The 23,968-nt window shown below is 46.9% G+C and overlaps 2 protein-coding genes and 1 long non-coding RNA gene across 9 annotated transcripts; 2 read left to right on the top strand and 1 right to left on the bottom strand.

Moving 5' to 3' along the window:
• Positions 1–312: 312 nt before the first annotated feature.
• LOC117672156 (uncharacterized) lies at positions 313–2,319 on the top strand. The gene is made up of 2 exons (XR_015730251.1): positions 313–495; positions 1,525–2,319. It is a non-coding gene; the product is annotated as an uncharacterized LOC117672156 (long non-coding RNA).
• A 2,667-nt stretch (positions 2,320–4,986) lies between these two features.
• Positions 4,987–15,320, top strand: TCTN1 (tectonic family member 1). The gene is made up of 14 exons (XM_034428820.2): positions 4,987–5,441; positions 6,283–6,403; positions 7,824–7,954; positions 8,469–8,638; positions 8,860–8,944; positions 9,718–9,827; positions 10,051–10,071; positions 10,748–10,873; positions 11,616–11,741; positions 12,045–12,127; positions 12,444–12,584; positions 12,974–13,127; positions 13,538–13,663; positions 13,975–15,320. Exons 1-14 carry the CDS (start codon positions 5,141–5,143, stop codon positions 14,116–14,118), a joined length of 1,839 nt encoding a protein of 612 aa, XP_034284711.2. The 5' UTR covers positions 4,987–5,140; the 3' UTR covers positions 14,119–15,320.
• Positions 9,887–23,274, bottom strand: HVCN1 (hydrogen voltage gated channel 1). 7 transcript variants are annotated; one of them, XM_060691932.2, is made up of 6 exons: positions 22,942–23,053; positions 18,605–18,889; positions 17,566–17,670; positions 16,416–16,647; positions 15,532–15,644; positions 9,887–15,131 (listed from the first exon to the last, which is right to left on the bottom strand). In XM_060691932.2, the coding sequence occupies exons 2-6, from the start codon at positions 18,803–18,805 to the stop codon at positions 15,066–15,068; spliced, it is 717 nt and encodes a 238-aa protein (XP_060547915.1). In that variant the 5' UTR covers positions 18,806–18,889; positions 22,942–23,053; the 3' UTR covers positions 9,887–15,065. The 7 variants fall into 7 exon arrangements, with proteins under 7 accessions (XP_060547915.1, XP_034284713.1, XP_087736277.1 ...); XM_034428822.3 differs by lacking the exon at positions 22,942–23,053 and adding an exon at positions 20,019–22,459 and having other exon boundaries at positions 18,605–18,842; XM_087880151.1 differs by lacking the exon at positions 22,942–23,053 and adding an exon at positions 21,610–21,742 and having other exon boundaries at positions 18,605–18,842.
• Between the last annotated feature and the right edge of the window lie 694 nt (positions 23,275–23,968).

Below are 23,968 nucleotides of genomic sequence, written 5' to 3'. Positions count from 1 at the left end.
TCGTTAGCCGGGGCCGCCCTTCCTCAGGCGCTCAGGGCCGCCGCCATCGCCCGCCTCGCCGCCACCGCCGCCGCCACCGGCTCCTCAGGGGAAAGCAGAGACGAGCGAGGTCAGCTCCGCCTCCGCGCCGGCCCGGAGTCGGTCTGAGCTCCTCAGCATCCGGGCTCTCGAGGACGCCGCCCCGCGCGGCCCTCATTGGCGGCGCGGCCTTCGGGATTTACATACCCCGCCCTTGCCCCGGTGACGATTCGCCCTGCTCGGGTGTCACTCTCCAGGGCTACCATTCGCCTTTCGGACTACCCGTCCCGGCATGCCGCGGGGCCGAGGGATGGCCGGCTTCTCCCGTCTTCGGCCGGCGCAAGTCCTGCCGGGAAGTGGTGTTTCTTCCTAACTTTTGGAGCACGTGCGCAGACCGGGAGCGGGTCACCTTCTCCTCTGCAAAGCGGGAAGCAAAAGCGAAAGTGCGGCGACGGGTCGAAAGGAGCACGGGCAGAGGTTTTACCTCGGGGGGGGGGCTCTTTCCAATTATGACGTCTTCTCCGTAATTGCCTATGCAAATGGGCAGGGAATTGGTCTGGCTGCGAGATTTGGGGGTCGAGGGTGGGAAATAACCCCCCCCCCCAATAATCAGAGTTATCCTGGCTCTCCTGCAGTTGCAAGACCAGTTTCTCGGTTTCTGCAACTTTAAGATATATATGGACTTCAACTCCCAGAATTCCCTAGCCAGCAATGCTAGCTGGGGAATTCTGGGAGTTTAAGTATGTGTGTGTTTGTGTGTGTATGTTGCTGAGATTTAGACATCCTGCACAAGAGGTTGTCCCTGAAGGGGGGGACTCTTCCCACCATTGCAGAAATATTCTATTCTATTCTATTCTATTCTATTCTATTCTATTCTATTCTATTCTATTCTATTCTATTCTAGCCTTCAAAAGGAAAAGCAAGAAGCAAGGAAACCCTGTCTTGCTGATTTCTTGCCCATTTATCTTACCCATATTTACTCAAAAAGCAATCCTGCTAGATTCAGTTACCTTTCCTCAGGTAATGCTTGAAAGCTGCCCTCTCTACCATGCCTGTATTTCTCTCCCTCTTAATCTCTGGTTTAAAAGACGCCACATTAATTAAACATGGCGTTTCAATCTGTATTTTCCCCCCCTATATATAGCTTTTTAAGGATGCTTGAAAAATCAAGGAAGGGCTCCTATGGGTTTTCTTATATGGCTTTTGCCGGCGAGAAACAAACTGGAAGAATTCCAGAAGTATAATTGCATCAGGTTCTTGCAACCAAGATGCTAGAGAACTAAATGGATAAACTGGTTTCTTGGTTGTGGCTTGGCAGAATGTAGAAATCCCAGTTATTATGTTGTCTTGTTCAAGAAACTCTGGTTTATTGCAATGTGTGTGTCTTTTTGCATGATCACTGGGGGGGGTGGGGGGGAGAGAATGAGATAGAGGGGAACTTTGATGCAGGGTAGATGTGCCAATGTATTAAATTTTTCATCGGGCATTGCTAAATTACCTTCACAGACATAAACATAAGCATGGCGAGTTCTGTCAGGGACCAAGTACAAGAAGATCTGGACAGACGGAACAAACAGGATGAGTAAATGGAAAAATGACACATGGTTTGCCTTGATTTAGGAGGGGGAGGAGGAATTCTCAGAGGCACCCGAAAATTGGGCGACTTTGCAAATTTAGGAAGACGGGATAGTGGTTTCATTGGCTCAGGAAAGCTACCAGAGCAGTACACATTTTTCAAAAAGATAAGAGCAGTCAGAGGCTGAATGGAGGCTGAGGGGTGCCCAGATCTCTTTTGGCAGGATGGACAACTCAGGAGTGCAATTTTGCAATCGGGAGAGCTGAAGTGCCAACCTCCCCCTTTCCTCCTCCTTCTCCTCCCAGTTTTGAAAAGTAGCATCTGGAAGTCGATCAGATCTTAGCCAAGGAAAGATTTCACCACCCTTGTTCTGTTTCCATTCAGGTGTGGCCTTCCTTGTCCTTGGCATGTCATTTTCAAGCTGGAGGACGCGGAAGCAAAGTTGGAATCCCGCCTCGCCCTTTTCCTAACCCCCGTAGAGTGTTTTAATCGGCTCCCATCTCAGCATTCTTCTTCAGCCTGAATAGCTGCTCCTCTAATTGCCAGGCTTGCATCAAATGGATTCTTTCTCCTACCATGGAGAAAGGCTGGTTGAAAACGCCCTCTGGTTCTTCATTTGCAAACCATTAAAAAAAAGAATAAGCACAATTTTCACTCCAGCTTTTTCTAAGTACAGAGAATCTAGGAGTTTACTGTTACCAATCCGAAATAAACGGTTTCTTCTTCACCTGCTTTTTAATTGTAGCTTAGAGCAGGGGTCTCCAACCTTGGCAACTTTAAGACTTGTGACAAGCCTTAAAGTTGCCAAGGTTGGAGACCCCTGCCCTAGAACTCCAACCTCCAAGGTTGGAGACCCCTGCCCGAGAGACTTCTGTCCTGTGGGAGTTGAAGTCCACAAGTCTTAAAGTTGCCAAGGTTGGAGACCCCTGCCCGAGAGACCCCTGCCCTGTGGGAGTTGAAGTCCACAAGTCTTAAAGTTGCCAAAGTTGGAGACCCCTGGTTTAGAGAGCAGGATTGACCAACCTTGGCAACTCTTTAAGACGTGTGGACTTCAACTCTCAGAATTCTCCAGCACCCATTGAGTTGAAGTCCGCACATCTTAACAGTTGTTGAAACTGGGAAACCTTGTACCAGCTTCAACCACCTTTTCCTCTTGCTTAAACCCTGAATCAAAGGCAAGCCTGGCCTGCTTCAAATCTCTTGTGGACCACGCTGCACTAAGGGCTGTGGGCCTTTTTACGATCAAATTTGTGTGTGTTTTTTTTAAAGCCCGGTGCAGCTCTGACATGCGACATTCCTTGCAAAGCAAAATGTTGTTTTCCAACCCGCAATGTGGACTTTGAATAGGGAGGATCGTCTTCTTGCAGCGTCACCAAAGACATGCACTTTGCTCCTTTTTGGGAGGTGGGGGGACAAATTTGGGAGGATCTGAGGACATTTCAGGCCAATTTTTTTGACAAGGGAGTAAATTACTCTTTGTATACATGTCCTCGAATTACAGCCATGATTGAGCCCAAAATTTATGTTGCTGAGGCATAACACTGTATTTAGCAATAGACAGTCTTATTTGTTTGATTACATCAGCTTATAAATCTCCCACCTGCCACCTCCCAAGGATCCAAGCAATTTGGAATGACATGAATTAAAGTTGTAATTGCATAAATCAAATCTCTCCAGATAGTTTTGGCACTACAATTCCATTATTCCTCAGCGCACATTCCTGATAAACCCACAAGCACAACAGCCTTCTTTTTCGGCTACACTCTAGAAAAAGTGTAGCTATAAGATGTGTACTTCCCAGAATTCCCCAGGCTCCATGGGGAGTGGGGAATTCTGGGAGATGAAGTCCACAGATCCAGAACCTGCTGGGGTTTAGAAACATTGCTCCAGCATCTTCTATGAGGAAATATACTTCTGGATGTGAAGGTTTTTATACGGCTATGATAGCCATCAGCAGTCCTTTCATCTACATTTTAATTTCAAATCAAAGAGTTTGTGATTTTGTCTCCCAACAAGAACATCTGAAAACCTGGGAGGAGGGAAATACTAGTGGTGAAGATATTTGGCTGAACTAAGAATGGAAGATTCTTGATTAAGAACAGTCTGCTCCACGGGGAATCTGTTATTCCTAATAATATGAGGTGCATATGAGTTGCTTCACATTCATTTTGAGAAATTTTGGAAAGTTTGAGGCCGATTTACATAACCACATACTGAGCTTGTTAGTCATTAGGCTCATGACAGGACAAGCAGTGCACATGAGGGAAGTGGGTGGGAGTCTCAAACTTGACCAAACACAAGCAGTTAAGTGTACTGTAAAATGTGCAAAAGTCGTTCCTTAATGCCAAAGATAGATGCGGGGTCAAAAAAATGTTTTTCAAATGAGAAGTTTGAGGTTCATTATACATCTATTCTTGCTTGGGTAAGGAATGAGTCATCAGCGCATACTGGTGGCAAACTTGACAGCGGTGGAAAATTTGACATTTGCACATGAGCTGAAACTTTTTTTCCTTCGTTTTGTTCCTGTACAGCTGGTATTTTTCTAGCTTTCTTAGGACTGTCAAAATAACTTCTGGTACCGGACTCCCTCTGCAGTTGAAATGGTGAAGCTACAGAGGCGTATTAAAAACGCTCTCTCTTGGGACCTTGATAGACAAAGGGAATTTTTCATTTAATAACCAGATGAACATTTAATTTAATTTTACAAGGTAGAAGCCCCTGGCTGCACAAGATTCTGGATGGCTTACAGTTTTAAAAGCAAGAACAATCAAGAAAGTCAGACATCCAGCCAAAACAATCCATGACCAATGACAACTCAACACTGCTGTATCCCAAAACGTGGGAGTATAGCTATGTTTTTAGCAATTTTCTGAACCTCATTAGGATGGGAGCTATTTAGAGAGAGCAGGTGCCCTTCAAGTCCAGCCACTCGGATGCTAATTAAACTTTCCAAAAACACAACTTTAAGAGGTCCCGAGCGCTCTGAGTTTGGTTGTTTTATTGCAAACGTTTCATTACCAAACTGGGTAACATCATCAGTGCTAAAAGAATGGGGTTTGCAGGGAGGAAGAGGAGAACTGTGGGGGTCCTTGGTGCTCTCTGAACTTTGTTATTTTCTTGCAGACATTTCATTACCAATCTAGGTAACATCATCAGTGCATCGACTTATTTCAACCTTGAGCTACAACCGTTCTCCTTTATAAGTATCATAACTTTAAGCCTCATGCTGGCTGGGGAATTCTGGGAGTTGAAGTCCACAAGTCTTAAAGCGGCCAAGTTTGAAGACCTGCTGTGGGAAGTGGAGCAAAACCTGGTGAGACTACAAGTCCCAGAATTCCTAACAAGGGGAAAAAAATTGCTACTGGAGGGAGGGGCTACAACGTTAAGCCGTTCCCTAGCAACGCGTTCCCGACATGCTTCGAGCGCAGTTGATCCGCCCATCGCCGCCTAGAGCTCCGAAGGCTCCCGGCGTACCTTGCGCGTCTCCATGGTTACCAGCCCCGGGCGTCCAACTGAGGCCTAGGCCGCTGCGGCCTAGCAAGCGGGATGAGGCGACCGGACGGGCCGGCGTCGCCGCTTCTCCCGAGGCGGGCCGTTCTCTTTCTCTTCCTGCTGCTACCAGGGGTTTGCCCGTCCACGGCGGGGCCGACGAGCGAAGCCCCTTCGAAGCCGGCCACCAGTCCGGGCGGAGCCACCGCGGCGGGGTCGACATCAGAGCCCCCTCCTCCTCTTTCGCCCCTCAGCCAGGCGATGTCGACGGCGGGCCCCGTCGAGGCATCCAGCCCGCGTCGCACGTCTCCCCAAACGCCGTCTCACGTCGGCCCGTGGCCGGCGCCCGTCACCGAGGGTGGGTCTCCTGTGGGACTGATGGAGCCTCCATGGACAGGAGCAGTCACGCCGGTCGGGCGCTTCCAGCGGAAAGGCGGAAAAAAGCTGGCGGGAAGAGCGGGGGTGGTCTGGCTGTGGCAGGCGGGACTACAGTTCTCAGCATCCTGGGCTATAGGAAGCAAACCAGAGGAATCTGGGAGTTTGTTTATTCTATTTATTTCTTAAATTTATTTGCCGCCTATCTTGCCATGGGGCTACGCTAGGCGGCTTATAACAATAAAACGGAAAAATGATTTAAAAACAAAGTGTAAAGATAACAATAGCAAAGGAATAAAAACAAAAACAATGGAAGTATAATAATATAATTTTTCTTAAAAAGAAAAAAAAAACTTAGTTGTCAGTCATCGACATCTGGAGCTCTTCCAGAGCATCTTAAGGCCCTTATTTTCATCGTTTTTCTCCTTGGTAAATCCCATGGTTATAAGAAAAGAACCCTTGAGCTGAATTTTTTTTTTTTTTTTTTGGTTCAATTGCTCTGAATTGAAATAGTTCATGCAAAATAATTTTTACTGTTTCTGGCAGTGGGGGAGGACATGCATATTTAATAAACTATATGGTTCATTGCACAGGCAGCCACATGTTCAGTCTGAATTCGACATTTTAGCTACCTATGCAGATGGTGTTTTTTTTTTATGGTGTTTAAGATATCATCGCAGGTTGTCAGCTATTCCACCAAATCAATTTGCCTTTTGCAATTGATTGATGAGATTTGTCAATGCTGATGGCGTTCAAGGGGTTGCATTCAAGGTTATGTTATTACTGAACTGTTCACTACCATTTTTGTCAAATCTGTCTTTCAGTGACTGAGCTCTGCGTCTGTGACCTGCTGGAGAATCAATGTGACGTAAACTGTTGTTGCGATCCTGTTTGCACGGCTGCGGATTTCAGCATCTTTACTGCCTGTTCGGTTCCTGTTGTCACGTACGTGCGCCAGTTGTAGACTGATGCAAATGTGCATTTAGACATTTCCACAGAGATCTCTAATGCACTCTGTTTGAACTTGCCACGTCAGAATAGCAAATTGAGGACGCAGACCCTGGGGCAATGTCTCTCGAGATTAAAGCAAAAAATGTATATTAATAGAATGAAAATAGGATCTGGTTCAAATAAGCAGCTTTTGAAGTGGCAGAGTCTCCTCATAAAATAGTCCCGGTGCAGAATACAGAGGGCAGAGGTGTTTCATTAAAAGGTTTACGGAGTCGCAGTGCCTGTGAAGTGAAAAACCAGCGTGTTGGGGAGAAAGCTTTTCTTAACCTGTGAGGCTTACTTGCAGAGAGGTTTTTTTTCAGCAGAATTTGATCATTTGAACACTATGCAAATTATTTAATTTGCATAGTCAAAAATGCAACCCACGAGATAAAATGTTTCACATTTGTTAAATTCCGCATTAGCACCTTACATAATAGAATTGCCACTTGTTTGCATTTCTGTGCCCACTTTAATGTGCAATTCAAAACAACAGTGATAGGGTATTTGTCTGCTTTTCCATATTGGAACAAATACCTCTAGGGCTACTGAGATATTTTTAGGGGTGCGTTTTTGAATAGTGCATCCCTGGGTGCACTATTAATAACCCATTGCAATCTGCATCCTGCTTTTATTGTTACTTGTTCTGTATGCCATTTCCTTTTTGGCAGCCTACCCACTCTCCTTTCCACAGCTTCTTTCTCCTCTGATGTTCTTATGCATTGTGAATTTGACAACCAAATTAAACCTTTGTGGATTAGCGATGTCCTATTTAAATATCAATATGCCAGCAAGTTTCCTGTTGCAGCCTCCCAACACAGATTTTGTAGCCTTTTTCCATCTCTCCTTCACAGGTCTATTCAAAACCACTGGCTTCATTTATCCAACTGCTTTCTTTTTCCTCACAACACCTCAGCGTGTCTTCTTGCAGAAAATTGTCCACAGCTCTTTGGAACAAGAATTGTGCCACCTCAGGGATTAATCCCGGCATTTATTTGGCCCCTGTGCCACTTGCCACCTACACTCAGTATTTTGAGAACTGTTAGATATGCCACAGTTAAAGCTGACTACTAGATGAATTTTTACCTATGAAATGAAGTATCACCTTATCAGTAGAGAGGCACAGATTGGTTGCATGCATAGGTTTCTGGAAGGCATGGTTTAACATTTGATCCCTTGCTTTTACATTGTCTAAAATATTTTTCAAATCCATTTGCCCATGGTGGTTTGATTTCAGAGGGTTTTTAAAATAATTTATGTGCCTTGTTTCGACAACCCTTTTTTTCCAAATGGATTTTTTTTCCTCCATGGAGGAAAAATGGCATTCCTGTATGTAAAAAAGCTTAAAATGTTGACAAGCTTCTCTTTTCTCTAGAGGTGACAGGCATTTCTGCAGACAACCAGAAGCCCTCTATTCCATAGACCAATCAGTTCAGCCACCAGAAAGGAGATTCCAGCTAGTCGAAAAAGTCAACCCCTCTGTGTTCTGCCTTCAGACCTCCAACTGTAAGTAGAACAAACCGGAGCCTCGGTGAATATGTCACTCTGAGGATAAGCAAACAGTGTTTGAAAAAACACAGTCACTTGTTGAGGCGAGTGGCCATCTAGATCAGGCTCTCCAAATTTGGCAACTTTACAATTTGTGGGCTTCATTTCCCAGAATTCCTCAGCCAGCCAAGTTTGGAGAGCATATGAAATGTTTTAATTCAAATAAAATGGCTTTTTTCCCCCTGATCACATCCAAGATTTGCAACATGAGTACAAATCCTATATAGTTTGCCCCCATTCTGAAGAGCTAAGCCAAAATGTGAAGGTTTATTGTTCCAGTGTATTTCCTTTCATTTTTGAAGAGAGAAAGGTAACAATGGGTAGCAATTAAGTTGTTGAACAACAAGTAGCAAAGGTTTTTTCCATATGATCACAATGCTCAGGACATGCAGGAATGTAGCTCTGAAATGCCCTGATGCAATGCGATGTACTAAATTTCTCAAACTTTTTTCTTTTTCTTTTCTTTTTGCAGATAAAGCTGGCCTCTCCTTCCAAGCTCCAGAAATACCCACTCTGCAGAATTTCGATAGGCTCCTTCAAGAATTTGACAGGGGCAGCTTTGCTACTGGAAAGGATCTCGTGCTGGAAGCGGGGTCAGAGACGCCGCGTGAGGCTGGCGCAAACGACACCAGCAGATACAAAGTAAAGAGCCCCTCTTTGCACATCCCATCTCTCGAAGCCACTTTAGATTTTGTCCAGGGGACAAATGCGGTGGCCTCCCATGTTTGTCTAACTCTAAGCAGTTTCCCCAAGCCTGATACTCAGGATTGGAGAAGGCTGAGCAAAAGCTTCCCAGGGATGAACGGTGACCGTGGGTTTTCTTCTTGGTGGAAAATGAAGCTTCTTTTCTTGTCCTCTGACAGTTTAAGGATCTCATCCAGACTACCGACGGCTTTCTGAGGCTGCCTGCTCCACTTTTTTCCCGCTGTGCTCATGACAACCCTGCAGGTCAGAGAACAGCTTCTTCCTTCTGGAGTGACTTCTGGATTGCTGTTTGGGGACAAGGCGGTCTGTGTAAAATGTCCCGTTTTGCTCTGCTTTTCTAGGCCATGGGGTCTCCCATAGGCACCATCTTACCTTCCTGAAAGAAACCCAACAAGATGGCTCTGCTAAAGGGTTTTTGTCTGGCTTCACTTTTTTTTTTTTTTTTTGAAGGATCTGTGTTTCTAAGAGTTCCAGGCCCAGTGCCGTAGAAGCTTTGAAATGGGGGCCCAAATTTAGTGGATATGGATGAAATACAAACACGAGATAGGGGCTTAAGATTTCTGAGCTCTAGGCAGAATAGAAAATCCTATAGGATTATTGATAAACGATGCCTGCATTGTATCCCTGGACAGCAGTTGCCACCCAGTTAGAGTATCCTTCTTACCACAACCGTCATCCTCAGCTAGATGGGGCTGCAGGGAAGTTTGGACAAGACAATCTTAAATGAGGCTTCTTTTATCACAAGTTTCTAATCTGAATTAATCTGAACTTCCTTCGGTGCATCTGGAGCCTAAAATATTTAGATATTTACTTAGAATATTTTCTAAGTATGTAAGGGGGAACACATATGTGTGTTAATTACAGAAATGAGAGAGTTCTAGAAAAGGCAGCTTGCTGCGATGGAGCCCACTCTAAACCATGCCTTCTGGGGCTTTTGACTTAATCCCTAAAATGGATCTAATCTTCACCAAGCTGAAGATTTCCCTCTGAATCCTGTTCTTTGCTGCTTTCTCCAGGCTTCTTAATGACCCAGGCTGAAAAATGCAACACGGCGATGAAGATGGATGCATGCACCACCCTTCCCGAACTCAGCATGCCGTTTTACACCAATTTTAGCATTTTGGTGGTAAGCGCTTATTTTGGGAGCCTTCAGAACACACAAAACACAAATGGAAGGGTGGGGAGTGAAGTCAGAATTGCTGGTTTATTTTCCATTCAGAGAGAGAAGAGTTTTCTGGCACGGATGCCCAGAGGTTAGGACAAGGCCAGCCAGTTTGTCATTTGTACCATATGTGGCAACGCTTCACCTGAAACGTGACTTCTTCTCTTTTTTTTTTAATTCCCTTTAGGTACCCAATTCAAGCCAAACAGTAAGTTTAATTTTAATTCCCACTTTGAGCCGTTTATAATGCATCTGTAGGCAGATTGTACTTAATGATACTTAATGGCAACTCTCCCACTATAATTAAGAAATAACGGGGCGGTTATCGCTAGGTGGATCTTCCGAGTGACATCTCTATTTTGGTGGGTGAATTTTAAAACACTTGCAAAGCACAATTGCTCTCCTTGGAAGCAGGGAGCTGCAGCCCAAAAGATGCGTCTGGACAGGGCCAAGGAGAAAGAGGCAGCAGGTGATTCTCTGCTATCTTTGCTTCCTTTGGGAAAAATGGAAACTAATCACCTCCATGTATGATCTTATTAAGATTTTTTTTACCGTGCATAAGGAGTAAAATTTTATCTTAAAACATTTCACCGATTCCAGAAAACTTTTCCCAAGAGAGGGCTTTTTAAAGGAGTATGCCAATTTTTCCTTGAACAACTGTCAATTACATAGAGGATAAGGGGGAATATTTGTTTTTCCCAGATAACTCTCCCTGCTCTTTCCTAGGGCTTTCGTGTCACTAGAGTATATTATGCTAATCCATTCTTTAATCATAGTTTGAACAAACTACACCCTAGGCCTAAACGACCAGCCGTAATGTCTGAATCCTGCCGGTGTACAAAGTAAAGTTGTGTCAAGTGGTTGTTGCTTATGAATCTTTTCAGGTTAACGTCACCATCCAGTCCATCACAATTCAGGCGCCAGAGGGGCTGCGCACTCGCCTGGCTGATGCAGACGTTGTGTTGCTCCCTGCGTTAAATAATCAGTCGTGCAGCAACGTAGTTCTTGAGGTAGGCAACTCTCACTATTTCGTGCAGGGACAACAAACTTTTGCACTTAATCCCAGAGAAAACGTGGAATGTTTCACACTGTGTCTTCATCACCTCAGTTAAAACTCTGCGCTAAACCAAGATTTATGTCTGGCACGTCCAACCTTTTGCCTTGCCTGGTCTGCCTTGAGTGAAGAGGAATTGTCTTGGGCCGCATAGAACATAAAATTAACCTATATAAATCACACAATGTTAAAAGTCTACGATCTTGTAGGGCTGCATGTGGCCCACGGGCTGTGGGTTGGACATGCCTGGTTTATGATAACCATGGACAGTTGATGAATTATCCCAGGTTGGCTGAGCCTAGCAGAAAGCCCACCCGGGTTTAAGGAGGCCTCTACTTGGCTGCATTTGTCGAACTAAAAATTCTGAAACACGAGGGAAAGAAAGGACATTTTTGTTCGGCTTGATTATGGCACCTGTCTTCTGGAACGTGGTCCATTCTGAGAGCTGGGCAGCTTCCATGCCAGGAAGCTCTGAATACTTGGCTTTTCTCCCAGGCTCTGGGCTGGGGTGGCCGGAGCATCTTGCGAGGTGCTGGAGACGTTTTCGTCTCGCTGGCCGATTTCGCCATCTTGTTTCAGGTCTTTATTCAGATGATAGGAAGATAAAAGCCCTATAAAAGCCAGAGGTTGTGAGCCACCTGGAGGAAATTTGGAGTCGGGCAGCACCTGAGTCAAAGGAAATCCCCCTTGCCTTTCAGGCCAGATATCTCATTACCTTTACCGAGGCAGGTGAAATCGTGGAGGCAACCGTCTCGCTGGTTCTGGGGACAGTTCATACCAGCGTCGTTCTTCTGCAGCAGTTTTTTGCCATCCATTTCATACAGGTAACTCCTAAAGTATGTGAATCCTTTTAAAAAAAATATTGAATCTCCCCCAGGGCACTGGAGACTTCACACTGGAAGACGGGTATTTCTCAAAAGGAAGGGGGAAGCGTTAAAGATTTATATTTAAATTTCAGCTCCGATTTGTTTGAGTCACTGTTTCTCTACTGCAGATCACTGAAATAATAATAATAGCTACTTAATAAAGCAGTCCCTACATTGCTAAGAGATTTGTGATCTGGTATTCAAAGCAAAGAATGAAAAATCCGTAATTTGCAACATTTACTTTTTTTTTTTTTTTAACAGCAAGATACTCGGCCTGTTCCTTTCAGCGGAAGCCCAGGTTATCTTGTTGGGTTACCAATAAGAGCCGGATTTAGATCCCCTGGATATCCTTTTTTACTCCATTATTTAAGCAAAACACAAGCGTTCCATTGTAACTTGGAACAGTCACTAAATGAATCTTTGTAAGTCAAGGACTACCTGTAGCTGATATTGTGGAGCTGGGCAGTGTTTTGAATCAGTTCTGCTACTTCTTGTACCAGTTCTGCCATCATGTTTGCGAGCCACAACTTACGATGTATGTATTCTGCAAATCCAACTAATTGGGGCTAATTCGGTAATCCACAATTAAAGGAACTACCCGTAAACCCAGCTGCTCCTGCACCAAAACTTTCATGTTTTTCCTTCACTCTCTGCATTCACCTCTGGAGTCATTCAGAGCCTGAACGAAGGAAGCCAGCTGACCATGATGAAAAGCACCACAGCCCAGGATTGTTTCCGGGCGGAAGGGAGCCGAACCCCAGTACTGTTTGGGTACAATATGGTGTCCGGATGCAAAGTGCGGTAAGGAATAAGCTGGCTGCTATTCTGATGTGTTGTCTCCCCTCCTTACCTGGATGCTGGGAAGGTGGAGAGGTGCGTTCATTGCAACAATTACCCCATTAGGTGTGGTAGCCGGTCTTTCTGGTCCCGAAGTCCTGAGGAATTGCTAGGGGGCTTTTGTGGAAGGATGAGAAGAGGGGCTTCTCTGCCTTCATCTGGCAGTCACCACATTGGGGAAGAGCCCTCTCCTTCGTCTTTCCCCTGCTTATTTCTGAGTTATTGGCAACCTCATCCCAACATTCCAAAGAACACACGCCGAGTTTCACACTTAGCTCTTCCACAGGCAGAATTACATCAGTTTACACAGGCATCCGCCACAGGGTTGCTGATGACAATTTTCTTTCTTGAAGAATTACCGACAGTGCCGAATGCGCCCTTCTGGCTCCAGAGATCCTAAGGGTGTTGAAGGGCCAAAATTTCCCAGACTACGTGGCCTCTTTTGGAGATTCCTTGCCTCAGAAGGGACCGGACTGGGTCCAAATCTTTTACAATTCCACCAAACCGGTAAGAAGTCAGACTAACATCTGGGTGGTTGTTTTCTTCACCCCAAGAACCGTCCTGGAAAAGAAACACTACCCCAAGACTATTTGGGGGAGATGCAAATAGGCTACGTAACAGCATTTATCCTATGTATGCAAAGTAAAACAAAACCCCCCCGAAACACAGCACAAAAAGAGGCTGGGGAATTTACCGATGTCCCCAAGCAGTTTGGGTGCCACTTTCATTCTTATCTTAACAATTTATGTGCTCTCACCGGCTGACTCAAAGGCTCCAAGCCCTGTTTACGGGACAAAGTGCAGTAGGTGACTTCCTGCATGCTTAGCCAGAGTGGGGTGGTGGGGGAGGGCCCCTCCTCTCCCCTCCCCTCATGCAAAGTGGGCCTTGTGACTGACAGACTTCTGACTCTCATTCAGGCCACCTGTGAAATCCCCGTGTCCTTTGCAGTGGAAGTGAAGTGGACTAAATACGGCTCCTTGGTGAACCCCCAGGCTAAAATCGAGAGCCTCACGGTGATCGTAACAACGGCTGCCTTACCCAAGGTGGGTGGTGATTTTCTGGGAAAGGGAGGCGAGGGGTGGGGGGAAATGGAAGAACACTGGGAGCTAATTTTTAACTTCAGCGCACTCATTCTGTGATCGCAAAGGACGGTGGGTGGGTGCTAAGACATCTGCCTAATAAAACTGGCATTCTCTTCTGAAAGAGTAACTTTGGCGCCTGGCAGCATGGCTGGCTGGGGAATGCTGGGCATTGAAGTCCACACACCTTAAAACTGCAGAGGTTGAGAAACACTGGTCTAGATCCCATTTGGGGGGCAAATGGTGGTCTGATTGGGTCTCTCTCTCTCTCGCAGGTCAATTCAGGAAGCGAAAGCATCATCCAGATACTCAGCTCTGTCTCGTTTGACGATATCTCTGCCCCTGCACAGCCAGGATACAAAGCTTGGCCCACCATTGAGGCCCACTTGCCCTTTGATTTTTTCTTCCCTTTTGTTTAAAACCACCTGCAGTATCTGAAGATGCCGGCTTCGTTGTTGTTGTTTTTTAAAAGGGGGAATCGTTCTTCAGAGCCACACTGAAGTTGAAAACAGTTGTTGCATCAAAATGAGCAGAGGCCAAGGTTGCTTCTGCCAGCATCGACTTTGGGAAGACGCCCAGCTGGGATGACGATGGACCTTGGCAGAGTTTGGTTGAAGATCTTTCTGCTGTTGCTAGTTCATAAGCAAATACGGACCGAGGCCCGGATTCTGCCAGGTGCTACTGCGCAAGAGAAGCACGCAGATGGAAAGGCTGGGAGATGGAGTCCGTGCATTCGGCAGGCCCCCGATTAGAGAGCTTGGCTTGCTTCTGTCCCGAGTCAAGTATAACGGGGTCTTCGGGAACTTAAGATGCAATCGTTAATGGAGCCCCGATGTCAGATGCTCAAAGGGCATCAGAAGAATAAAGAATTAAAATTCTGAAACAGGGACGTTGGAGACGGATTCTGCCCTTGTAGCTTAAGAAACCTCTTCCGACTCTTACAAGGGCAGCTTTTGTGAACTACCGGAGGCCACTTCCGAATATGGATTGGAATTTATTACATTATTATTTCCACTAAGTCTTGGGAAACTGTACAGCTGTACAAGAAAGAATGGCATAGCTCATTTGAGAGTGCTGGAGCTGTTCTACCACTCCGGGTCTCCAAAAGAGATCTAGGCCAGCCGAGTCTCAGCTGGGTGCCCTCCAACCAACCCCCCCCCCCCCCCGCTGTGCACAATTGGGAGGATGGCGGAAGGCAGCGTCCACTCTATCTGAAGGGCATCAGCTCTGGAGGAAAGCAGCCCGCGCTGATAAATGTGCCAAAGGATCTATTTACAAGGTCACCCTGTAAACATAAAGTAGCTTCTCAGGGCCAGAACAGAATCCAAGGAAGAGATTTGGCCACCGTAGGTCTAGGTCAGGCATCTTATTTGGACTGGTTGAGGAGCCCATGTTGCTTCAAGAGGTTGTTCAGCCTTTCAATTTCTATTTCCTGTTGAAGAGAAAGAAATGAGGTGATTTCCTGTGTCCCTCAAGCCTTGATGCATCTTTTTATCAACAGCCCTTTTCCATTTGGGGGACGGGGGGACAGACGAAGAAGAAAAAGTGGAATTTAAAAGCTCTAAGGGAAGCCTATGACCAATTACCTCTTAACTATTGAATAAAAATGATCACATCTGAATTCTCCGCTATCGCTATTGATTCTTTTCCTTTCATTTGTTCCTGGCTACATTTTATATTTCATTAAAAAAACCCAAGGGTTCTGGGCTCTTAACAAGAGCAAAGTCAAAGCTGCACCATTACATTGGAATAAATTTAGTGGCAAGCAGCACAGAAATCTTATTGTTTCCGCTGGATGCAGGGCAATCCTCTTGAAGGAATTAAAAACTTACCTGCTCTGCACAGCTGCTTTCCAGCTGCTGGACTTTGGTACTCAGCTGCAAATTGGCTTGCTTCAGCTTGGAGATCTGCTGCTCTGTGCGGGTCTTCACGGATAAAATTATTCCTGCAGTTGGAATTGAAGGACAGAACAGTTTACAAAACCATCGGCCAGGCCTGAGGGCTGCTTAAAAATTAGCACTGCAACATATTTACAGCAAACATCCTGCTTAGTAAGCCAGGACAGAAAAGGGAACGGAGGGCTAGCGTTGTAAAAACAAGGACAAACCTAGAGGCTAATTCAAAACTTTCTAGTTCTTTTATCAGTTCTCAAAAAGGTGGAAACTAATCAAGGAGAGAACCAACCTAGAATCAAGGACAAATTTCCTGACAGTGAGAGCAATTAATCAGTGGAATGACTTGCCTCCAGAAGTCGTAGGTGTTTCAACACTGGAGATTTTTAAGAAGAGATTGGACAGCCATTTGTCTGACGTGTTCTAGGGTTTGCTGCTTGACCAGGGGTTGGACTAGAAGACCTCCAAGGTCCCTTCCAACTCAGTGTTACTCGGGGGTCTGAAAGCCCACCCACTGAAGCAATGGGCTTTGGCAAAGCAGGAGGCGTCATGTAAAGACAGTCTTGATAGACAGGAGATGACAGACAGGAGGGAAGAAGGTAGCAGACACACAGAAAAAAACAGGCTGGAAACACTCAGGATCAGATTGTCCAAGAATCAGCCGAAAGTCTCGGTCTTTAGGTCAGGGAGCCAACTCCAAAAATTCCAAAGGAGGTGAAAAGTCCCACTCAAGCATTTCAATCACTCTTGGATTAAACCGGACACGGTTCTTGAGTTTAATTCCCAACATCTCCCTTCAAACCCGTCCGGCTTTCAAGGCGTACCGTTGATGATCCTGGCCACCCGCCACAGCCTGAGCAGAATCAGCAGGCCGAGCGCTTCAAACTGATGCTCCTGGAAGAGGACCACAATGTCCAGGATGAAGGAGACGATGACCACCAGGGCGTCCAAGACCTCGAACTTGTGGTGGAAGAACTCCAGGCGGTAGGCGAAGAGCTTGAAGCTGACTTCCACCAGGAAGAGGGAGAGGATGGAAAGGCTCAGGTAGTGAAGGACCTGGGAGACACAGAAAAGGGGCCACAGGTAGGTGACAGAGCCACCCAGGATACAACGGGGGAGTGTGGAGATGGCACAAGGCACAATTGCTCTTCACCTTTTTTAAAAATTATTATTATTAGTCTTGTGCAGGAAGGTGCAATAAATACAGGAAGTCCCCAACTTAACAACTACAATGGAGCCCAAAATTGATGTTGCTAAGCAAGACAGTGAAGTGAGTTGGGACACTTCACAGATGGAGCCTGCAACTGTCCTAAGTACATGCCAGTTGCCAAGCCCCCAAATTTGGATCACATGACCCCGGGGATGCTGCAACAGTGGTAAGGGTGAAAAACAGTCCTGTTTTCAGTTCCCTTGTAACTTCCAATGGCCACTAAACAAATGGTTGTTAAGTTGAGACTCCCTGTATAACAGGGAGCTGGCTTAGAAAATGAATTTTAATTGGGTGTTTGTAGTTTTTAATATAAGGGCCAAATTTTTAATATATTTTAAACTGTTTTTAAATTTTGTGGGTATATGTTGTTTTAATATGGCTGTACACCGCCCTGAGTCCTTCGGGAGAAGGGCGGTATAAAAATTTAATAAATAATAATAATTTCAGCATTTTTTCCGTTTTCACACTATCTTGGTCTACGGTTCTACAGTTTCTCCTTACTTTGCCCTGTTTCTTTTACGGTCCTACAGGACAAGAAGATTGCACATAATGTACTCTTATCCCAATCAGTAAAAAATCTTCAATTATCTGGTTTCTTAGGTTCTAGCAGACTCATCCAAGCTTATCTTTGCAAGGTTTCAAAATCTGCTCTCTTTTTGCTTTTTCAAAAACGGAGAGCCTGGATATGACTCCCACCACAACCTTCTGGATGACCTTAAGGCACCTCCTGCCTAGAGGTTCTCCTCTTCACCCATTTTTCTCACCCTTGGTGCGATCTTCTCTTTGTCAGGGTGAATGACCTTCAGATCCAGAAGCAGCTCTCCCAGCACCAACACAGCATCCAAGATCACCAGGCAAACCACCGCGATCTGGGACGAAAAGGGAAAGCATTCAGGTAAAAATAATAAAATGTTCTTGGAAGTCCATCACCAGATGTTGAGGTCGGTTCCCATATACATTAGCAGCAAATATAACTGAAGCCCAACACATGAGTGCAGGGGAAGGGGAGAACAATTGGGACCATCCCATTTTAGCATTTCTTAATTCTTTTCCCAAAACAATGATTGGAAAAAATTAACAGCAATAGTTAAAAGCGGTGTTCCTCAACCTGGGCCACTTTAAGATCTGTGGACTTCAATTCCCAGAATTCCTCAAGCCAGCATGAAGCCCACGCATGGGGGCCCAGTTAAAGCACTGGCCACCTAACTGGAAAACCAGGAATGGTAACCCAACTCCAATAAACAAGCTAACAAGAAACAAGAACCCAATCAAGGAACCAGCAAATTCACTCCCACCTAAACTGATAGGGCAAACCACTGGTATATAAAATGAGACCAAACCCCACTCCCTACTAGCACTGATGATGTTACCTAGTTTGGTAATGAAATGTCTACCAGAAAACCACTAAACTCAGAGAGCAGCAAGGACCCCACATTGGTAAAACTTGCTCAGAAATGTGCACACAAACCATGGAATGCCATGATTTACTTACACGGTTTACTAAATAAACCATGGCTATGTTCACACTGCTAGTTATAGCAGGAAGTCAATTCTTTGGTTTTGGCCAAAGACCATAAACCATCTCTGGGACTTGGATATTACTGTCCGTGACTTACAATGCAAATCCAAACAAGTGAAGATGGACCAACAATCCAAGATGAAGACCAAATGGAACAACCCAGCATATCAAGCAAATGACACGGTGGCACCCAAGATTATCAGTATCGTCTTGTGCTTGTGTGCAACCAACCTCAGAGAAGAGAGCCCAAGGTGACAGACATCTGAAGATTCCCCTGTCCATACCTGGAACTTGTGGGATTGGAACAGCCTTTTCATAACATCCCTGAAGGTTGGACGCCTGGGCGCTGATTCAACTTTAACCACAACCTCTGGTGCCTTCCCTTCTTCCTCTTCTGTCTCTTCCTCCTTCCATTTCTTGTAGTCGTTGTTCCACTGGGCAGTGTCATCTCCCACCACCGTGAAGTGTTTCAGATACATCGACATGATGGTCACTCAAAAGGACATCACCCCCGGAGAACAGCTGCAGAAGCAGATCCTGGTTAGTCAAAGGCTCGGTCAATCACCTTCCTAGGGATACATTCATGGGCAGGTATAAAGAGAGAGGAAAAAATGGAATCATGCAGCTAAAGTGATCATTTTTTCAGGGGTCTCTGAAGTTGCCAACTTTAAGACTACCAGCATGGGGAATCAATTCTGGGAGTGGAAGAGTCCACAAGCCTTAAAGTTGCCAATCGTGGAGATCCCCAATTTAGGGGACTGAGTCCAGATCCCTCCTCAATGTAAGGCAGCTCCCCAGCAGATAACAACAGTCTAGGCACTACTCAAACAAACCCACCCAGAGTCACTGAGAGTGCCATCTCCCACCACCGTGAAGTGTGGTGGGAGATGACGCCAGATAACATACAATTTTAGCAAATCATCATCATCAGGAAATTTGCTACTTCCCTAATTAACTACCCATGAATCACCTTTCCTACTAACTAGGCACACTCAACGAAGCATCAATTTGTTCTCACAGCATTGACAAAATCCCAGGAATTATGTGCCTTTTTTGTTTAAAAAAGAGGATTAAGAAACCAACCTGTCCTACGGGACACTGTGAGGAGAAATCAAATAAGGGATCCTTTTAGAGCAGAGGTCTTCAAACTTGGCAGCTTTAAGACTTGTGGACTTCAATTCACAGAATTCTCCAGCCAGTCCACAAGTCTTAAAGCTGCCAAGTTTGAAGACCTCTGTTTTAGAAGAAGCAGAGTGAAAATGCTACCTTTAGGAAGAAGAGAATTATGATACATAACCACTACGTAGGAAGCCAGCCTTGATCCTCAGATCACCCCCAAAATTGTCTCCCTCTTACCGTGTCCAAGGTCTTTCTCTCCGCCCACCAAGCCCGTCTCTCTTCTGCCAAGGAACCTCAATCCAAAACTCGAGCACCCCTCAAAGCCCACCTCAGAGAGAGCCCCGTCTGCCGTGCTAGAGAAGGACCTTTGCTGGCTTGTAAGAGAGGCAAAAGAGAACCAAAAAAAAAAAACCACCCACGTTTCCTGTTTGCCTTATTTTGCATAAGACATTTCTGGCGCAATCTTTTCTGCTGATAAAACTCCGGGAGGGGCGAAGGAGGGGAAAGCCCACCCTGAGTTAGCCAACCACTGCCCTTAGAGAAAAGCAATCACTCCCTGTGTTTGTTGTGGGTACAAACCATGGCTAGGAGGGTTCTCCTTGTCCTTGGCTGAGATGGCATCTACGTGACTCATGGGAAGCTCCTGCAGAAGGAAGACCCACCGGGAGGGGCAAGGACTTGCTAAAACTAGCCCAAAGTGCAAACAATTTAGTGCCACCGGAGCGGGCTCTGGTTGAGAGAACTAGTTGGCACAGATGTCTGCTCTGTTTATGGTACCAATAGTGGCCAAATAAATACCAATCAATGCTGGTTTATGGTCCTGTTCATAAACAGCTTCCACGTAATTAGAAGAACAGGTTTGCATCGCTATACAAAAGCTCGCCATCCTAATCTAATCAGGATCAGGAATTAAAACCTCCTTATCTATTTGCTGCCCAGAAGGGTTTATCCTCAATATTGTCTAGCAACAAACAACCTCGCTCTCCTTCAGGGGCTGGGGGTGGGGGTGGGGGACCCACGGTTTACCAAATCGGCAAGGGATTCTCTTGAAACGCTCAAGGTTATTGCAAAACGATAGCGGTCTATTTTTAAGCATTAAGAAATGTCTCGATGTTTCTCCCCAAACAAACGGCACATAGTTTGCTCTTTCTTCATATATAGTGGCCCTTGCTCTCCCTTCCTCCTCTCATCCTGAACTTGAGTGTGTTGGGTTAAACCGATGGGTGGGAGCATCAGCTCAGGGCAAGCTTACACAATCCGCAAACCTGTGGAACAATTTATAGTAACAGTTGCGTAAAAGAGAAAGCCATTCTGAGCTCAGCCTCGGAAATCAGGATTTTACCTATTTATAGCAGCCAGCTCTTAAAATAGACAGCTCCAAGAAGGAAAGTAATACCTGTTTCTTGACTAAACCCAAAGTGGTTGAGTTCAAGAACCATCCTAAGCCATTAATCATGGATTACAAACACCAATGGCTCTGTTGACAGCTGGTGCTTAACTCAGAATATAGGTGTTGCCTGGTTGTCTTCTCCAGGAGTCTCCAATTAATGTTCTAAACCCCATAGAAAAAGAGGGGAGGTAGCTGAGGCAGGAGAACCTCAAGGTCTCCTGGGCTCTAAAAAGCTCCTGTTCTGATTGGTTGGTTTTCTTGGAAAGCTGTAAGGTTAACCCCATCCAAACTCTTAAAGAAGGAACCTTTCTAGGCATGAAATAATGAATGTTTCACCTGTCACCTGTCTGGGAAACCTGGACTTCACTTTCAAGAAAGGCTCTTGGGTCATCTGGCAAACCAAAACAGTGGAGAAATCCTAGCTTCCCATAAACAATCACTTAGCCATCTTTCATTCACCTGGGAAGAGAGGCAGATCTGCTCTCCTCCTACAACGCTAAAAGGGGGAGGCTGCCTCGTTTAACCATGATTTGTTGAATAAGCCACACTTCTCTGTCAAACGCAAGCAAATTGCTCATTGTACGACCTATGGTCCCTCCCAGTCTCTGTCCTGTGCTGCCTTCCCAACCTGGCACCTCCACCTTCCCGAAACCCCCAATTTTGGACTTTGAGCCGAAGGCCAGGAGGCATCTCCCCTATCTTGTGAGTCCACCTCTCCATTTTGCTGACCATGCTTTGCTGGCTGTAACTTGTCCACTCCAAAGCACCTAGGAAACTCACCGAAGCTTGTTGAAAAATCTGCCTTAGTTAAATATTCTCCGTCTTCCACTGAAACCAACTCAAAGGGATTTATTTACTTTTCTTGCAATCCGTCCGCTCCTCCTTCAAGACAAACTTTCACAACTTTTCTAGGATCTAGAAGACCCCCCTCCCCAACAACCTTCCTTGCCTTCATGGCCTGTGATTTGGAGGTGGGGCTTCTTGCTTGCTTGTCCCATTCCCCCCCACCTCCATCTTCAATTTTTTTAAAAAAATATGCTTTCAGCCATTCTTCATTGTCCAGATTCTTCCCCTTTTTTTGTTTTGGCTCAATATAACTCACTTTATCAAAAGCCGCACATGACTTTTGGGCAACTCTTCCCAGGCCTTAAGTAAACCTCTGTCAACCCTTTTTCATAGTCCTGCTAACATCCTATTGGAGGTCATTTATATGTACATCTTTAAATAATCACCCAGCTTCCGTCTATATTTTCTATATTAAGTGAAAGGCCCTTCTTTCCACAGTTAAAAAGCCAAGCTTTTGTATTCTTTATTACTACTGAAAAAAGTTCCTCTTTTTCTCATTTGAAAAACAAATTTTGCGGGCATTTTTCCTCCCTGGGGAGGGTTATTTTCGTTTCGTGCCGTTTAGCCCCAGCATTTATATTTCTTGAGAACCCCGGTGTCTGCAGCAAAGCCACAGGGGTAACACTGGGTCTATTAGAGTAGGGGGTCTCCAAACTTGGCCACTGGTGGACTTCAAGTCCCAGAAATCCCCAGCCAGCTGGGCTAGGTTAGGACCACCCCCCTCTGTGTAAAAAGGACACTGGCTGGTCAAGCCAAGGGCCTTGTGATGTAGACCAGGGGGCCGGCTGGGGAATTCTGGGAGTTGAGACCACCAAATCTTACCGTTGCCGTGTTTGGAGAGCGCTGACGGGGACCCTGGTGAGCCTCTTAGGATGCAATCCTAAATGGCATCCAAAGGCCGCTGGTCGTCCTGCAAGCGGCTCCCTCTTCCCCTCCGCCCCACCTCTAAGCCCGCACCGGCCGCTTCCAGACGAGCAGAGGCCTCCTGCCCCGTCCGGCTGGGCTGGGCTGAGCCGAGGAGATGCCGGGCGCCCGAGCCAAGTTCAGGGGGTTGCGGGGACCCTTCGCTCCACGACTCCAGAGCAGGGAACTGGGGAGGGGGGCCTGCGGGGATGGGAATCGTCCCGGGACTGCTCGGCCCCGACCCCTTTTGCTCGCGGCGGCCACGCAATGGGCAGGGGTCTCCGCCTCTCGGGCTCCCCGGCTGGGTGGGTTGCCCCTGCGCGACTCCCTCCCTCCTTCCCTCCCGGGCCCCCCTTGCCGTACCGTGCGGGGCCCCGAGCCGCTTGGAGAGCCTGGGCTGGCGGGCTGGCTGGTGGGGGCGCCTCCTCGCCTCCGCCCCCGCCTTCCCCGCCCCATTGGCGCAGAAAGCGCCTCTGGATGCAGGAGGAGGAGGAGGAGGAGGCGGGCAGCCCGGCCGACCCCCCCTCCCCTCCCCTCCCCTCCCGCTGGCCGGAGGGCGCCTCTCCCCGCGGGCAGCAGGCAGGCAGCGCCGTCCGGGCTCTTCCGCGCAGCCGGCGGGGGACTGGGGCAGGGGCTGTGCCGGGTTCCCACCCGGGGCTGCCGAAGCGGCTGCAGGGGGCGATGCGCGGGGAAGCCGCCGCCTGGCCAGGGAGGGCAGGATCGGCTGGGCTCGCCTCCCGATTTCCAGGCGCCGCTGCCCGCCTTTCAGCCCGGCCGAGCGCGCAGCCAACATCCCGGGCAAAAGGTCGGCTTCAGCTGGCGGTTGGATTCGGCCCCCTTTGCCCGTTAGGCTGGCCAGCCAGGCCCCCGACCCATGCCAGGCAAAGCCGCCGTGGCTTTAGGGAGAGCGCGGGGGGGGGGGGTGGCTTGAGCCTCCCGGGTTTCCCCCCCCCCGTTTTGCCTTCAAGCGCACCCCCTCCCCCCAGTTCCAACCCAGGTGCGCTGCTCTAGTTAAGGACCACTCACTAGCTCTGATGTCTGTCTGTGGCTGCAGAAGCAACCTCACCCGCCCACCTCCCTCCCTCATTCGGGAGCCAAGAAGTCTTTGAGTAAAATGTTAGTAAATGCACGGCACCTTAGCCCCTCCTGGTGGCACCTTTTGTAAGGCCACCGGTTTGATCTGCCCTTGCTGCTTCTGCCTTATCGCCCAAATTAAGGGGTGGGAAGGGGGGTGCCCCATGGTCTCTACTGGCTTGCTCCAGTTATGGGTAGCTGTCCACTTCTGGGCAAAGATCACATTTTGAGGATGATAAGGCAGCCTCCTCCGAGGGACACCAGAGAAGTCTTCTGCCTGCCCAACACTTCCACCTTGGCTGGGCCTGCAGGTGAA

Source organism: Pantherophis guttatus, chromosome 17 (genome assembly GCF_059756535.1).
Source record: "Pantherophis guttatus breed Tessera chromosome 17, ASM5975653v1, whole genome shotgun sequence".
Taxonomy (NCBI): domain Eukaryota; kingdom Metazoa; phylum Chordata; class Lepidosauria; order Squamata; family Colubridae; genus Pantherophis; species Pantherophis guttatus.
Note: the sequence above shows the minus strand (reverse complement) of the source record. Positions and strands in the feature narration are given on the sequence as shown.